The sequence below is a fragment of the Somniosus microcephalus genome, chromosome 3, assembly GCF_052327205.1.
Source record: "Somniosus microcephalus isolate GS21.2 chromosome 3, FLI_Smic_1.0, whole genome shotgun sequence".
Taxonomy (NCBI): Eukaryota; Metazoa; Chordata; class Chondrichthyes; order Squaliformes; family Somniosidae; genus Somniosus; species Somniosus microcephalus.
The window spans coordinates 311,363,555-311,380,462 of NC_140989.1; the positions used below are offsets into that span (position 1 = coordinate 311,363,555).

The window sequence follows — 16,908 nt, forward strand, 5'->3', positions numbered from 1 at the left end:
ATGGATTGTCGCGCCTACCGTTGCCGACGGTGGAAGAAGAACTGGCAGTGGATCCAGTGGAGTTATTCCACTCGACTATAGTCGAATGTCTCCCTGTGACAAATGCAAACATAGAAAAGGAAACACGAAATGACCCGACACTCTCCTGGGTCTATGATTTAACGGTGAAGGGATGGCCAGCACATGGCGAACTACTGCTGCCAGCATTCTCGCCGAGAAGAGAACAGCTGTCAGTGTGCAGAGGAACCTTGATGTGTGGATCCAGAGTAGTAATTCCACCCAAATTGAAGGATAGAGTGCTCAATGAGCTTCATGAGGGTCATCTGGGAGGGGTAAAAATGAAGAACTTAGCCAGAGCGTTTGTGTGGTGGCCGGAAATCGAAGAGATGACCAAGAGCTGTACAGGATGCCAGAAGGTCCAAAAGGCCCCACCACAAGCCCCTCTACATCCATGGGAGTGGCCCTCATCTCCATGGCAAAGGGTGCACATTGATTTTGCTGGTCCCTTTATGGACTCGATGTTTTTAATTGCGGTGGATGCACATTCAAAGTGGCCAGAGGTAATAAAAATGTCGTCAACCACCACAGAAAAAACTATCACAGTCTTACGAACCATATTCGCCAGGAATGGGCTGCCTGAACAGATTTGCTCTGACAATGGACCACAGTTTGTGTCTGAAGAGTTCCGGAGGTTCTTAAAGACCAATGGTGTTAAGCATTACACATCCGCCCCATATCATCCAGCCACTAATGGATTGGCCGAGAGGTTTGTTCAAACATTCAAGAAGGCTATCAAGGCAATGTGTAATGAAGATATACCCCTACAACACAAGGTGGATAACGTCTTGTTTGCCTACCGGCGACACATGCGGTTACCAACCAAACTCCAGCCATGATGTTCTTCAATCGAAGACTACGATGCCGCTTGGATTTGGTTAAGCCAAACATCAGAAGAGATGTGGAGAACAGGCAGTTTCAGAATATGAATGAAAGGCCGACCAGGAGTTTTAAGATAGGTCAACCAGTTTTGGCCCGGGACTACCGCACAGAGAAATGGCAGCCAGGAACGATCTGTACACGGCAAGGGCCTCTAATGTATACCGTGGACGTTGGAGAGAGCATTGTAAGACGCCATGCTGACCAGATTCGAGAGTCACTGGAAAACGTCAACTCCACACCACGATCTGATACACCTGGCGATGAAACCGAAGTACCAATTGCATCTACCGCAGAATCGGTGATATTGGAAGCAGATGAACCAAACAACGACATTGATCCCGACTCAACCTTGCCAGAAGAACCTGATATCCCAAAGAGGCGTTATCCAGACAGAATCAGGAAGCCTCCTCAAAGACTGAACTTATAATTGCTTAACTTCAACCAATATATCTAGCAACCATAATTGTAATTGTAATCAGTTATTATTTAGTTGTTAAATGAATGTTATGTACTGTTTATCTAAAAGGGGAGGAATTGTTGTGTATGTACCTTTAAGGGAATAACTGGTCTCAGACTGCAGTATCGGCAGTGACCACCCCTGTATAAAAGGCCCTAGCAGGCTTCTGTAGTTTTCAGTTTCCAGGTTGTCTCCATTCAGTAAAGACTTGTTATAATCAACTCCTGCAGTCCGTGTCTCAATTATACACGGACATAATAAAAACAATACCAAATTAATATTTAAAAATAAAGAAAATAACACAATAATTAAGTACTTCCCACTGTTAAATAATTAGCCTTAAAATTTATACCTGACCTCAACTTTTTTCAGATTTAATGTTGTAATTATTTGCATTGACAAGGCTTATCCATGGAGCGCCATCAATATTCATGTCATGGATCTAGTGTTGAGCGCACGTGTTGGGGTGATGTCAGACTAGAGATTCCCTTGAACAAGCCCTCTCGACCAGGACAGAGGATATCTGCTTGTTTAATGGGGACTGTTACTTTTCAAGATTAGGAGAGATTTCATGTTTATTTAAATGATGATGTTGCTGAGAAATTAAATTCAGACCAAAAGGGGTTAACTTCCAGAAACTCACAAGCTATCAGGTATGTTTATTAAGCTCATTAACTGGAGTATTACACAAAGAAATGAGTGGAGTTGCATATACTCAATACCATACAAGTTGGAGACCTTTCATGAAAGCGATCAGCAAGCTTTACAAGTCCAAATGCCCGCTTTATCCGTCCGACTTAATAAGATTAACGGTTAACGGAGTGGTGGGACGTGGGTTTGATCCCCCACTCAGTAATTTTTTTTCCCGGACTGCTGTGGGACGCGCCAACTGAAGACCAAGCAATTCCCCACAAGAGAGGGAGAAAGGATATGTCAGCACCAGGCTGCTATTGCATGGCTCTTGGTGACCAGGTAGCGACCAGCATTATTAGGGGCAATGCTGGAGAATTCCCTATTCTGCGGCGCAGTCATATTTAAGGGGATTGCCGGGGCCGTCATCACCCCAGCACATCCTCCATACATGCTGCCTAAAATGGAAGTTTGCAGGGCCCCACTGAAGAACCCTTTAAATGTGGATAGTTAGATAGGAACAGGAGTAGGCTGTTCAGCCCCTCAAGCCTGCTCCGCCATTCAATTAAGAGCATGGCTGATCTGTACCGTAACTCCATTTACCCGTCCTAAGTCTATATCCCTTGATACCTAACAAAAATCTATTGATCTCAGTCTTGAAAACTCCAATTGATCCTGCACCCACAACTTTTTAGGGGAAAGAATTCCAGATTTCTCCTACTGTGTGTGAAAAAGTGCTCCTGATTGCACTCCTAAATGGCCTAGCTCTAACATTAGGATTATGTCCCCTCATTCTTGATTCCTGTTCCCTTGTTCTTGATTCAAAATAAATATCTCAAAAGGTGATCTGAAGCAGGGCAGGAACTACAACAGTAATTACCAATCATATAGCCACCTTCCCTTTAATCAGTTCTATTAGTTATTCTCACATTATTGAACAAAATGACAAAGCACAAAAAGCACACCAACAATTATCAGCCATCATATCCCAGAGTCCGGCCCAACTTACTTGTATGTCTGGTAACTATTTCTTATTTTGATGCCGCCTTTGATAAAGCTAATCATGTTCTCATCCTGTAATGAAAATGTTAATTAAAGTGAATTTGAAGTATTGTACATGGTTTGGTGGTCAAGAAAGATTGATGACTTGGTACGGCTTCTTATCCTGGAAAATGAAAATGCCTACTTTTTCTTTCTTTGTCCAGTGGGAGATGTCATGTTTTGTGGTAAGTAGTCAGCAGGGGTATTAGAAACTTTGAGAAGGATACTTCTAGCAATATTATAAAGCTTACTGATGATATAAAACTATAAGACTAGGTGAGAAACTTTCAAATGTTGGTGTTGAGAGAGATTTGGGTGTCCTTGTGCAAGAAACACAGAAAGCGAGCATGCAGGTACAGCAAGCAATAAGGAAGGCAAATGGCATGTTGGCCTTTATTGCAAGGGGGTTGGAGTGTAAGAGTAAGGAAGTCTTGCTACAATTGTACAGGGCCTTGGTGAGACCACACCTGGAGTACTGTGCACAGTTTTGGTCTCCTTATCCAAGGACGGATATACTTGCCTTGGAGGCGGTGCAACGAAGGTTCACTAGATTGATTCCTGGGATGAGAAGGTTGTCCTATGAGGAGAGATTGTGTAGAATGGGCCTATACTCTCTGGAGTTTAGAAGAGAGGTGATCTCATTGAAACATACAAGATTCTGAAGGGGATTTACAGGGTAGATGCTGAGAGGTTGTTTCCCCTGACTGGAGTGTCTCGAACAAGGGGGCATAGTCTCAGGATAAAGGGTAGGCCATTTAAGACTGAGATAATGAGGAATTTCTTCACTCAGAGGGTTGTGAATCTTTGGAATTCTCTGCCCTAGAGGGCTGTGAATGTTGAGTCTTTGAGTATATTCAAGGCTGAGATAGATCGATTTTTGGACTCTAGGGGAATCGAGGGATATGGAGATCGGGCAGTAAAGTGGAGTTGAGGTCGATGATCAGCCATGATCTTATTGAATGGCGGAGCAGGCTGGAGGGCCCGTATTGCCTACTGCACCACTTAAGTGGATGGGCTAACGAGCAGTAGATTAATTTTAGAGAGAACAAATGTAAGGTAATGGACATTGGAACAGAAAATAGGGCAACATAAAAAAAGCAAAAGATTAACAAAAAGGTCATTCAACCTGTCAGAATTTGTCCCTCAAATGTTCTAGCTCTCCCAGTCTAATATCCAACTGCGTTTCAAACATCACTAAAGTCTCCATCTCTATTATTCTGTCAGGATGATTATTCCAGACACTTATCACCCTCTTATGAAGATGGTGGTTCTGGTAGATATTCATTGTAGATTTTTTATTGGCTTATACTTACGGCCGCTAACCCCATTATCCTGAGATACTTTAAAATAACATTTAACTTACCTTATCTAAGCCATTTAATATTTTGTATAAGTCAGCAAGGTTTCCCCTCAGCTATTTTTTACTTAAGATGTGGTGACCGAGCTTTTTAACCTTTTCTCGTAGTTCATCTCCTTTGCAATTGGAATAATTCTTTCTGAACTTCTATGTTTGTAAATCACTTTTGTGGTGTTACTTTTTTGAGGGGTGGGTCAGGGTGGAGAAGAAACACTTACCAGACATTCTTCCCCTGCTGCCAAAATAAGTAACACAGAAATGGGCTAACTGATAAACCACCTGGACTGAACAGGACTATACGTCATAACCCACATACACAATAAGGCACCTTTCTTAATGAGATGTACAGCCAAATTCGGCAAAATTCCAGATTTTTTGAATACATTTGATTCAGTCCCTTTCAAAGAGTCCAAATTTTTGTTTTGGTTCAGCCCCATTCATAAGAAATCTTCGCACTGCAACACACAAGTGCTTGAACAGCTAAACGGGGAGTCTAGAACCAGGGGCCACAGCTTCAGGATAAAGGGTAGGCCATTCAGGACCGAGATGAGAAGAAATTTCTTCACACGGAGGGTGGTGAATCTTTGGAATTCTCTACTCCAGAGGGCTGTGGAGGCTCAGTCATTGGGTATATTCAAAAGAGAAGTCGATAGATTTCTGACTAGTAAGGGCATCAAGGGATATGGTGATAGGGCCGGTGAATGGAGTTGAGGCAGATGATCAGCCACGATCTCATTGAATGACGGAGCAGGCTCAAAGGGCCGAATGGCCTACACCTGCTCCTATTTCTTATGTTCTTATGTTCTAATTCACAGGACAAACCAGCTGCCTTTTCTTTTTCACAATGACAGAAGAGGGAGCATCTTTGCCAGACAACAGTAAACAAAGGTCATCGGAATGTAGTTTTTGTGCAATATATTTACACCTGCTCGTGTCATTGCACCCTAGTCACCAAGCTATTTATGATAATCAACTGAGCAAAATGGTCATTAGTTCTAGAATTATTTGGTAAATCGGCCAGCCAAGTGCAGAGGAAGGTAAAGTGGAGTTATTTGCTGATGCTGTTAATGATTGTTTTCTTACTCTACATGTAACAGAGAGAACAAATGATAACATTTAATACTTAGTAGTGAGATGGAGACGATAGCTGATTTTTATGAGGGGACTGCTCAGCAATAGTGTAACATTAGTGTATTGTTACATTTCAGCTGCTGAGGCGACAGCACTAATAATAATTTGATTTTAGTATCTAATTTTAGGATAGCTAAATTTTCACTTATGAAGAAAGATTTGGGGAGGGCATACTGGGATATGATTTTGGATAATAATAATACCGAGGAAAGTAGATTAGTTTTAAGTCGATGCTGGGGGACAAGGATGCATATATTCCTAAAGGGAAAAAGAGGTCAAGGCAAGGTGAAGCCTCAATGGCTAACTGGGGGTGTCTGAAGAATATGACCCCCCAAAAAAAGTATTTCCATACATCCAAGATTAAATAGCTGTGGAGGTGGCAAGGATTTTTTCAGTTGTCTTTGGAGACAGAGAATAATCAAGGACCGCATTGGTCCTTTGAATGTTTTCTCACATATCAAAATAAGGAAATTGCTGAACAGCTAAACAAAGATGATGCCACAATACAGGGTGTTTAGCTAAAATTGTTTCAATGGAAGTAACCCTAAAAAAGATTTTAGCAAAGATTAGTGTGCTTTAAAATTGATTGTGCTGCAGGACAAAATACCATTCATCCTAAATTGTTTAAGGAAATGGTGGAGTTTATATTTGAGCTTATATATTTAGCATGAGAATAGGCTACAAGAGTTAGGGTTATTTATTGTATAGAAATGCAGGCTTAGATATAACTGAGGTTTTATAAAACAATGTAAGGGTTGGATGCAGTTTGGTTATATAGATTATTTGCAATGGACAGGGATGGAAGGAATAAAATCCATAGGCAAAGAGTTAGGTTAGATGCCAGGAAGTATTTCCTTTCACAGAGCGTCATCGCCCTCTGGAAGAAACAAGACATGTGGTGAGTATGTTGTTGGTACAGACGTTTACAAGGGAACCTGACAAGTTCCTAAAAGAAAAGGACATTGCCAATTCTAGGAGTTTAAATGGTTAGTTAGTTCATGCTGTGTTGCACCATCTCTTCTTGGAGCCGGCTTGATTGCCTTTGGGGGCAGGAGAGGAATTTCTCCGTTTTTCTTGATTAGTTACTGTTTCCCCCACCCACCCTCTTGTTGCCTCTTTCAGGAGACAGCATTACTACGAGTTGGTTGGTCGGTGTGCAAGGTTACGCAGTATACTGGACAGGGCAAGTTTGATGGCCCCTAATTATCTTTTCTGACTCTTCATTTTATACATTTAATTGCGGTTTAATTTGAGGAATGTATTCCGTTTAAATGTCAATTTAATTATAGGGATGATTCTGTAAAGAAAACAAAATTATTTCACCTGAAAGTCATCTTTTCAGCAATTATACACAACTTAATATGAACTGATTTGACAGTAGTTACAATATTTCATTCCCTTCTCCAGCCCAAAATACAGTTACCTGTAAGAAAGTGAGAGCAGCCCTCTGTAATAAACACTCAGCATAGCAGACTTCAGCATGCATTTCCACTGTGTGCAAATCAAACATTTCAGATAAGCTTTTGTTATTAAAATGCTGCAATAAAATACCACTTTTACCTTTTTATGAAGAACATTCAATCCTTAGTTCCAAACATGTTAACATATTCAGAATTTTATCAAGGCTTAGTTAACAAAATTCTAATCAAACAGACTTAAATATTTAAGAGATGCTCATTGGCTGACTCTTTTGTTGTAATTCTTTTGAAACATTTGTACATATAAATTAAAAATTAATTCACAAAGCAAAAAGTTTCTTATTCCCACGGTATTTAGTTGGAAATATTTTTGCATATGTAGACATGACTTTGTGGGTAAGGGGTTAAGATTGAGTTTAGTTGTTTACTTTAATGAGTGAAAAAAAAATTCTGTCTGGGTAGGGTGCCTGAAAATCCACAGTTCCCAGTTTGGATCAGGACAGTATCTGGCCCATCCTTTCGATCAAGAGATTCTTTGTGTACACACTGAAGGGGAACCATTTGACATCCTTCTGGATTGAAGCTCATGTTAGGCATAAATACACCAGAATATTGTGGAATATTGGGACGTACTCTTGTTGCCTGTGACTGAAACTTGCTGGAAGCCTATTAGGTTATCCAAGGTTTTTCACTTTTCTTTTATAATGACTTGCATGATGGGAAGCAAGTTGCTACCTTTCTGGGAATAACTCTGAAAGTTTTTTAAAATTAAGAACCAAATTCTAAATAATCCTTTGAGATTATCTTGATGACCCTTTGGTAGTACTTCCAGAATGGACTACCATTCTAGGTGGAACTGGCACCATGGTCAGCTTGGCTCAGTCGTAGCACTCTCACCTTAAGTCAGAAGGTCGTGGATTCAAGTCCCACCCTTAAGCATAACATCTAGGTTGCAACTTAAGTGCAGAGAATGTTGCAGTGCCAGAGTTGCTATCATTTGGATGAGATGTTAAACTGTCAGATAGACATAAAAGATCCCATGGTACTACGCGTGTGGAGGGTAAACGCTGACAAGGGCTGGATGGGCCGAATGACCTGTTGTAACTTCTATGTATTTGAAGAACAACAGAAGAGTTGTCCTGGCTAACATTTACCCCTCAGTCAACACCAGCAAAAACAGGTGAACTGGTCATTTTTCTCATTGATGTTTGTGGGATTTTGCTTTGTGTAAACAAGCTGCCAATATTTACTTTCAGAACGGTGACTACACTTCACAATAATTCATTGGCTGTATTTTGAATAGCATTTTGGGACGCCTTAAGGATATGATAATTTCTTCTTTATAACACCCCTGATTAGCCAATTATGAAGATTGCTGTGAATTAGACAAATGTAAAAAGGTGGCCAATATAAAAAGCAGTATATTTCCAGTCTAGAGAGGACCTTGCAATGCGATAGGCTGCATCATTGTGTAGATCAATGATCTGGATATAGAGCTAGAAGGAGTGGTGTCCACATTTTCAGACAATACTAAAATAGGAAGCATATCAAATAATTCCGAGGACCAAAGGAAGCTGCAAGGGGATATAGATAAGATGGTGGAATGGGCAAAAAGTGGCAGATGGAATTCAATTTCAATAAATGTAAACTGGTACATTTTGGTTAAAAATAGTAATAATTATACAGAGTATGGAAAAGTTAGGTGATCTGGAAGAGCAGAGGAATTTGGGGGTTCAGGCTCACAAGACATTAAAAGCAGCACCTCAAGTGGATAAGGCCATACAAAAACTAATAGCCTGCAGCACTCACCATCAAGGCTCACGCATTAATAATGGCTGGGTTTTATGGCAAGAGGTATATAATAAAGAAGTTGAGATATAATGGTGACTCTATATACAACCTTACTAAGGCCACAGTTGGAGTATGGTGTGCAGTTTGTGCACCATGCTATAAGAACACTGCAGCAATAGAGAGGGTATAAGCATAGATTCACTTAGATGCTGCTTGGTATGAGGAAATACAAAGAATGATATGCAAAACTGGGGCTGTTTTTGTCAGAAAAGAGGAGATTATAGAGCGAATTGATGGAGGTGTTTAAAATTATGAAGGGATGGGACAGAGTAGATAGAAACTGATTGTTCCAGAGGGTCTAGAACAAGGAGACACAGATATAAGATTAAATGTAAGAGATTTAGACAGAGAGCAGGAGAAACTTTTTATTACACAAAGGGATTTGAGGCTGTTGGATGCACTACCAGAGTTCGTGTGGAGAATAAACACCCACACAGACTGGTTGGACCAAACGGCCTGTTTGTGGGTTATAATCTCCATGTAAAAAGATTGGGATCAGGGTTCCTCCCTATCTTCTCCAGTCAAACAATGACAGCAGAGTCAGGGGAAGGGGAAACATTACTAAAAACTGCTGTGAGACATCAGTTGAAATAATTTGTGTACCCCATTATACAAGTGGAGAGTAATAAAGATACCAGTTTTAGGAACTAGTGGAGGATAAAACCATAAATTAGAATACACTGTACTAACCTTCAGTGAACTGCTCTGCAGCATGCCTGTTCATCAGGCTGTTGATTGAGTCTGCAACAGTGGCCTTTTTTCTAAATCTAGCAGGAGAGAAAAATTAACCCAGGTTACTACCCTGTGGATATGACAATAAAGGTGAATGTACATGTCCCCTTCACTCTAATTTTTTATGAAGGTACTGGTTTGTGCTGGCTACACTTCCATGGGCTTGGCTAAATTTTAAGCACTAAAAACACAAATGTATATATGTACTGTATTTGACACATTGCAATACAGGTAGACTATCCTTTATCCGAAAACCTCGGGACCAGCCGTGTTTCGGTTTTCGGAAAATTTCGGATGTCATAAGGTATTTTATAAGACTGGGAAATTTGTCGGGGGTGGGGGTCGGCAGGGGTGGGGGTCGGCGTCGGCGGGGGGTCGGCGTCGGGTCGGCGGGGGGTCGGGGTCGTGCGCACGACTTACGCTGAACGAAAAAACTTTCGGTTTTTAGAGGTTTTCGGAAGTTCGGATAAAGGATAGTCTACCTGTACAAAGTTATTTGTTTGTTTAACTTTCTGGTGCTCAACTTTTTGTCTGATTTCTGCCATGCTACTGAGCAACATTTAAATGAAAGAAATAAAAACAGAAAATGCTGGAAATACTCAGATGATCAGGCAGCATCTGTGGAGAGAGAAACAGAGTTAACGTTTCAGGTCGATGACCCTTCGGAAAACTGGAAAAAGCTGGAGATGGAACAGGTTTTTAAGCAAGTGTAGGGGCCGGGAAAGGAGGGAGGGGAGGAAAGAACAAAAGGGGAAGGTCTGTGATAGGGTGGAAGGCAGGAGAAATTAAGAAACAAAAGGGATGATGGTGCAAGGCAAAAGGAGATGGTAATGGGACAAGTTAAGAAACAAAAGACAGCTCTAGATGAAGTGTAAATGGCGATGGCAGAATGAAAGACAGCTGCCATGTGAGAGAGAGAAAAAAAATGGGAAAAAAAGATAGGATTTTCCAGTTCTGACGAAGGGTCATCGACCTGAAACGTTAACTGTTTCCCTCGCCACAGATGCTGCCTGACCTGCTGAGTATTTCCAGCATTTTCTGTTTTTATTTCAGATTTCCAACATCCGCAGTATTTTGCTTTTGTATTTAAATGAAAGGCTTGGCTTTACATCTCGATAGTTCTGATACTTCGCTTACACACACATGAATAAACCGGATATTGGTTCTTTAAGTCATATTTTACCATCTCCTTGTAATTTAATAGGTGAACTTTAAGAGTTTGGGCTTCCTTTTGTGATATGCTAATGATGTATAAAATGATAAATACATTTTAGTGTAGATTATGGTCGAAACTGAAAAAAGATAGAGCCATAGAACAGTTTCCATAATCTAGAGTACATACTGAATTAAAAAGTCTTTTTCTTTATTCTGGTGCAGAAGCAGCGCAGTGTAACACTTGAAAGGGTTAAAAAAATCTTCTGCCAGGGAAGCAATTTTAATGAATACAAAGTAAATATTGTAGGAATAAAAAATTTATGGGCTAAAAATTTGTTTGCCCCCGAAAATGGGTGCGGGGATCGCAATGCGCGATCAACCCACATCCGTTCAAAGTGATGCAGGCAGCATGCTAACTTCATGCTGCCTGCTGATTAGCATGATTGCGGCGTTCAGCCTATGCTGAACGCGCTGCTGAGTGGCTGAACGCTCAGCAGGGGGCCGAAGTTCATGCGAGACTAACAGCAATTAAAGCTAGCCTGCACTTCTTAAAAGCAGTCTGCACCTCTTAAATGGGAGGTGCATTCTGCCTGCAGTGGGCCATTCAACTTGCTGGGGAAGTGAGTCAGAGCAGCATGAAAAAAATCAACGATGTCATGACAGGGGAGAGAACGTGCTCCATGGTTCTCCAATGCAGCACTGGAGGTCTTGGTGCAGGAGGTGAACACGAGGAGAGAGGTCCTGTTTCCACAAAGAGCCAAGAGGCCCTCCAGGCAAATGCATAAAATGCAATGGGAGCAGATAGCCATCGTGGTGAATAACAGCAGTATAGCCCCGAGGACCTGGATGCACTGCAGGAAGAAGTTTCATGATCTTACATGAGTGGTCACGGTCAGTGAATTCATCTTCAAATGCTATCTCCCACCATCTGCACCACTAGCCTCACACACTGCTCAATGCACCACACCGCCATCACTCTCCTACCAACAATCTGTACCAAACTTGACTCATACCTCACATTCGTAGCTTCTCCTCACCCTCACATACTTACCACTGCTGTAAGCCTCACACCCACATCTCACAGCTTGCACACACGGTCAGCTATTCAGGCATATCATCCAAACACTCACTGACATACTTCCCTTTCTCTTGCAGGACAAGGTGGCTCACAACCGGCGCCAGCAGGACCTACCAAATGGGGGACAGGTGCGCGTAACCTGGCCCCAATGGAGGAGATGGTGCTGGCCATTATTGGGAGGGCCATCACTGAGCCCGTGGCAAGTGGCGGGGCTGAAAGAACACAAGATGTCGGTATCCTCATACTCAAACCTCCTTCTCACATCCCACTTCCCCCTCATCCCACAATCCTTTCTGATTTACAAGCTGCACATGGTGGAAGCATGCAGAGTTTGGAGCCCATGATTTCCAGCATGGAAGTGATGGACAACTCCATTAGCTCACTTGTGGACCCAACCAATGTTGCCTGTAATTTTTTTTGGTGCGTAGTCCATTCAATTTTCCACACATGCACGGTTATTTCCATTGCAAAGCCGGTGAGCGCCCTGAGCGGGACCTCCAGACCACTGCGCGGCGGCGCAGCTTAGCGGGACCATTGATCCCAACCATCATGTAGCATTTGATGGCCAATGTCTCAGCTTTCATTGCAGCACAAGCAGAAGCCACCCAACGTCGGAGTGCTGCAGTGGAAGCTCAGACTTCTGTCATGCAAGCTCAGCTTGCTGCCATTGTGGCTGCATTTACCAGTGTGGAAGGGACTTGCGGGGTCTCACAGCAGTCCAGCAATCTGTCCTCCAACAGATTACTAGGATTGCTGAGGCGCCGTCCCGGGTGAATGGCAGTGGCTCCGTGGTGCAAGAACCTGCTGTCCACTCAGGATGACAGCATTTGTCCTCCCACCACTGCCACTCCACCAGTGCCCTTGCTGTTGCCGGTCAGCCAGCCAGGCCAGACTGCTGCTGCCCATGCTGAGGTGCTGCAGTCTAAAGCCGAGCCTTCTAGGCCCACAGCTCCTCGAGGTCGTCCTGCAAGGCCAACCGCAGTCTCCCCCACTGAAAGTCAACAGCCTTCCACCAGCCATTCTGCAGCTACTAGGGAAGCACTTTGTAGGAGCACTAGGACAGGGGAGTCAAGGGCTATGGGAAACAGGCAGGAAAGTGGAGTTGAGGCCAAAATCAGATCAGCCATGATCTCATTAAATGGCAGAGCAGGCTCGAGGGGCCGAATTGCCTACTCCTGCTCTTATTTCTTATGTACTTATTGTGGAATCGGGAATTGGGGTTGTCTTCATTGGTACTGCAGTCAGATGAGTCGATCAGAGACAGCCCGGGCAGAAAGGGGCTGTCTGGGTTGCCTCCTCCCTTCCACTTCCTCTGCTTCCTCCTCCTCAGCTGGTTGCCGTATGCCTGATGGCAAAGGCTGTGCCTGCTTGATGGTGAAGTTATGAAGCATGCAGCAGACCACGACGAATCTTGAGACGTGCGCTGGTGAATACTACAGGGCTCCTCCAGAGTGGTCCAGGCAGAGGAAGCACTGTTTACGGACACCAATGGTCTGCTCTATCAGATTCCGTGTGGCAGCATGGCTTTCGTTATATGCATGCTGGCCGTGTGTGGTTGGGTTGCGCAGCGCAGTCATGAGCCAGGACAGCGGATAGCTCTTGTTGCCCAGTAGCCACCCTCTGGTTTGTCGTGGTGTCTCAAAGACTAAGGGAACAGCGGACTGGGGCAAAATAAAAGCATCATGACTGCTGCCAGGATACCGGGCATTCACCATCATGATGTGCTGAGCATGGTCGTACACCAGCTGCACATTCAGCGAGTGGTAACCTTTGCGGTCGCGGTACATCTCAGCATTTCGATCCGGTGCCCGCAAAGCCACGTGCGTGCAGTCGATGGCGCCCTGCACCACGGGGAAGCCCGCTATCCTGACAAAGCCACGTGCACCCTCCGCCTGCTTCTCTCTGGTCAGAGAGCTCACAATGAAGTACCCTCTCCCGGCATAAAGAGCGTCTGTCACCTCTCTTATGCAGCAGTGGCCGGTGAACTGGGAGATGTTACTGATGTCGCCTGCTCCAGCCTGGAAGGATCCTGGCGCAAAGAAATTCAGGGTCATGGTCACCTTCACAGCCACTGGCAGCGCTGTTCTTGCCCTGGAGTGAGGCTGCAGATTTGGTTGCAAGAGGTGGCAGAGTTCTGTGAGCACCTTCTTCGTAAAGCACAGACGCCTCACACACTGCTCCTGGCTCAGGCTGAGGTAAGAGAATTGCTCTCGGAAGACCCTAGGTGGGTAAGGCCCCCTGCTGAGAGCCCTCCTCCCTCTCCTCCTCCCTCTGCGAGCACCATGTCCTCTTCTTTGCTGCCTCTGCTCCATCTCCCCGTCATGCTGACGGCCAAGGGGATTGACAACTAGAGCACCCATGACTGGGAGCAAGTGATCTGACCAGGACCCTTGCGGTCAGAAGCAAGGCCTTCTCCACTTGCAGTAACTCTCCCGGTCACCTCACCAACTTTAAACAACTCTAGAAAGCTCTAAACAGTGCCACAAACTTACACAGAGTTAGCAGAAATGAATCAGCAACTAACCTGAATGGTTGCTGATCTATTTAAATATTGCTGGTGGGGGGTCCTTGCTACCGCTGATCGCATGTTCAGCTGTGCGAGGTTAAGAGGTTAGCTCCAGTGTTGAGGACGAAAATGGCAGCTCTGGCGTCAAATCAGCCCACTCAACATACTTACGATGCACGCTCCTAACGCCCGCCCTACTGCCCTCACCAAAATGGCGTCCAGCATGGCCCGCACCAGAAGTGTGCGCAGCGCAGACGTCATTTTCGACAAAAAACTGCACCTGTAGCGCCGAAAAATCGGGCATTACAGAGCCACAATTCTAGCCCTATATCTTATTTACACACTAACTATGGAAAGGTTGCTATTTAACTATAACAAATGTATCGCTTCCTTACTTAACTGTGTATCGCTTCCTTACTTAACTGTGTCAAATAGAATGGGGTTAAAGTTCCATGGGGGTTATCCTGCCCCCTCACCGTAACATCAGCAGAAACCCTGGGAAAACGGTGTAATTCACTCCCACCCCCTCTACTTCCCCCTCTCAGGTGTCGCGGACGGAGCGCGGGCGCGCCGCCCGAAGTTTCCCGCTCGCTAATGGCCTTGCCGGCTCCCGCGGGCCGCTCGCACTGACCGCGCATGCGCCACCCGCACTCACCGCGCATGCGCTGCCCGCACTCACCGCGCATGCGCCGCCCGCACTCACCGCGCATGCGCCGCCCGCCCGCACGCAGCGGCCGTCCATCAGCCGCGCGATACGCGGGGGACCTCAGCAACGGCACCGGACCTCAGGCGCTAGGCAGGGGCCGGAGAGAGGGACAGAGGGGAGGGGAGGGAGGGAGAGAGGGGAGGGGAGGGAGAGAGGGGAGGGAGGGATAGGACAGGGAGAGGACATGACAGGGAGAGGGGGGACGCACAGGGGCAGGGAGACCAAACGCCCCAAAATTGCCCTCGCGCCCCAAAATTGCCCTCGCAACGCGGGGCTCCCCAGCTAGTTTGTAATAAATTACTCTCTTTTTCTTCCTCTTAATAGGCTGTATCAGTTACCCTATCTACTCTGAATACTGTCAACAAGGCTCTTTGATCAACTGCTAGTAAACTGACTTCTTGCACCAAACAGGACAATGTCAGTTCTCTCCTCTCCCAGCCAAATACAGGTGGAATACATCATGTTGCCAAATATCCTCGCTTCAATCTAAGTGAGAAACTGCTGAATGACCATCTGAAGCAAACACTCTTATACCAAGAAGCTGGTGCATGGTCTGGGGAGATCAGTGGATAGTGAAAATAATACTTAAGGTGGGGGAGTAAGACAGAGAAAGCAAAAACACGACAGATGTCGTGATGAGAGATTGTGATTTAAGGCCAGCTGGGATAGTAAAGGATCAAGATCAATAAATGAGAACAGGCAGTGCTTTGAATTTTTGGGGTCTCAATTCCCCCTCCACATCATTCTATTAGAGTGGGAAAAATACCAACATAAGATATTCCAACCAGCAACTTGGTTAAAAACTAAAAACAGAGAATGGCTGCAGCACTCCTCTGAAGCCACCCACAGCATGGTGCGGGGCAGCTGAACAGAGAATTTGTTTTGAAATGTTTTCAAATCAGGGGCTGAAGAGTTGAATTGATTACCCCACCTGCAATTGCTCCCTTTGGAGGGTTTAAAATTGAAATAATTCCCTCTGCTGCCCATAGCAATGCAGAAAACGCCAGAAGTAGTGGAGAGGGTATCAGATGGCCGATCAGCACCCAAGGAAATTTCCCGACCCATTGTGCTTAAGTTATGCCAAGATGCCAGAGTAAACTGAGCGGAAAGTCCTGCCCAATAAGCAGTTTTACCAAAATACCCAATTGTGTTTTCTCCAACCGATTAAAATTACATCTTATGACTAGCAGTCAGTAACAAATAGACCTGTAGCAATGTGACTTAGTGCAGGAAGTTTATTTTATCACTTTCATTTTTTCCTTTCCTCCTCCTTCCCCTCTCTTCCTCCTCCATCTAGCTCTATTCATATTTAGATTCCTTAAATCTCATAACAATCCCTGGCATGTCATCTGCTCCCAGATCTCTGATAATCTGGAGGCCATTAGGGCATGAACAAGATCGGTCCAATATTTAGTTTTCCCTCCACTTGAGTTCCTGATGCACTGGGTGAGATCGGACCTGAATTTAGACACTACCTTCCACAGTGCCACCGTTCAATCACATTTCTGTATGTTTTTATAGTATAAACATTTCAAATCACTTTATCTCCACCTATCTATTTGGTGAATGCTACATTTGATGCTTGTAATGCGATAGTTGCAGCAATCTTGCAGAGCTCATAAACTGAATGGAGGTTTACCATATACAATAACAGATAGTTGGGATGAATGGAGAAGAATAAGTATTGGGTAGTCAGTTCTGGCTACTGCATTCATACATGTAGAAGCCCAGATATCAATGAGGGATTCTATCCTCTATATAAAAACAATCACAAAAATCCATAGTTTCATATAATATGGACACATTAGCTATATTACATAAAATTATATTATTTATCTCCACTTGTGAAAACGGTTAACGTTCATCATTCCCAGATGTCGGGTCTGTCATCACTGAACAGACCCGAC

General features: G+C 44.2%; 2 protein-coding genes across 2 annotated transcripts in view; one reads left to right on the forward strand and one right to left on the reverse strand.

Annotated features, from left to right (window-relative positions):
• Positions 1-16,908, forward strand: part of rnf11b (ring finger protein 11b) — a 186,318-nt gene that overhangs the window by 113,403 nt on the left and 56,007 nt on the right. The window lies entirely within an intron of this gene.
• ttc39a (tetratricopeptide repeat domain 39A) overlaps positions 1-16,908 on the reverse strand; it is a 126,384-nt gene that overhangs the window by 41,381 nt on the left and 68,095 nt on the right. Inside the window, exons 4-6 of the mRNA XM_085982908.1 lie at positions 9,515-9,591; positions 6,979-7,046; positions 3,036-3,100 (exon numbers count right to left, since the gene is read on the reverse strand). Of these exons, the coding sequence (XP_085839034.1) occupies positions 3,036-3,100; positions 6,979-7,046; positions 9,515-9,591 (210 nt within the window). The remainder of the gene's footprint in view (positions 1-3,035; positions 3,101-6,978; positions 7,047-9,514; positions 9,592-16,908) is intronic.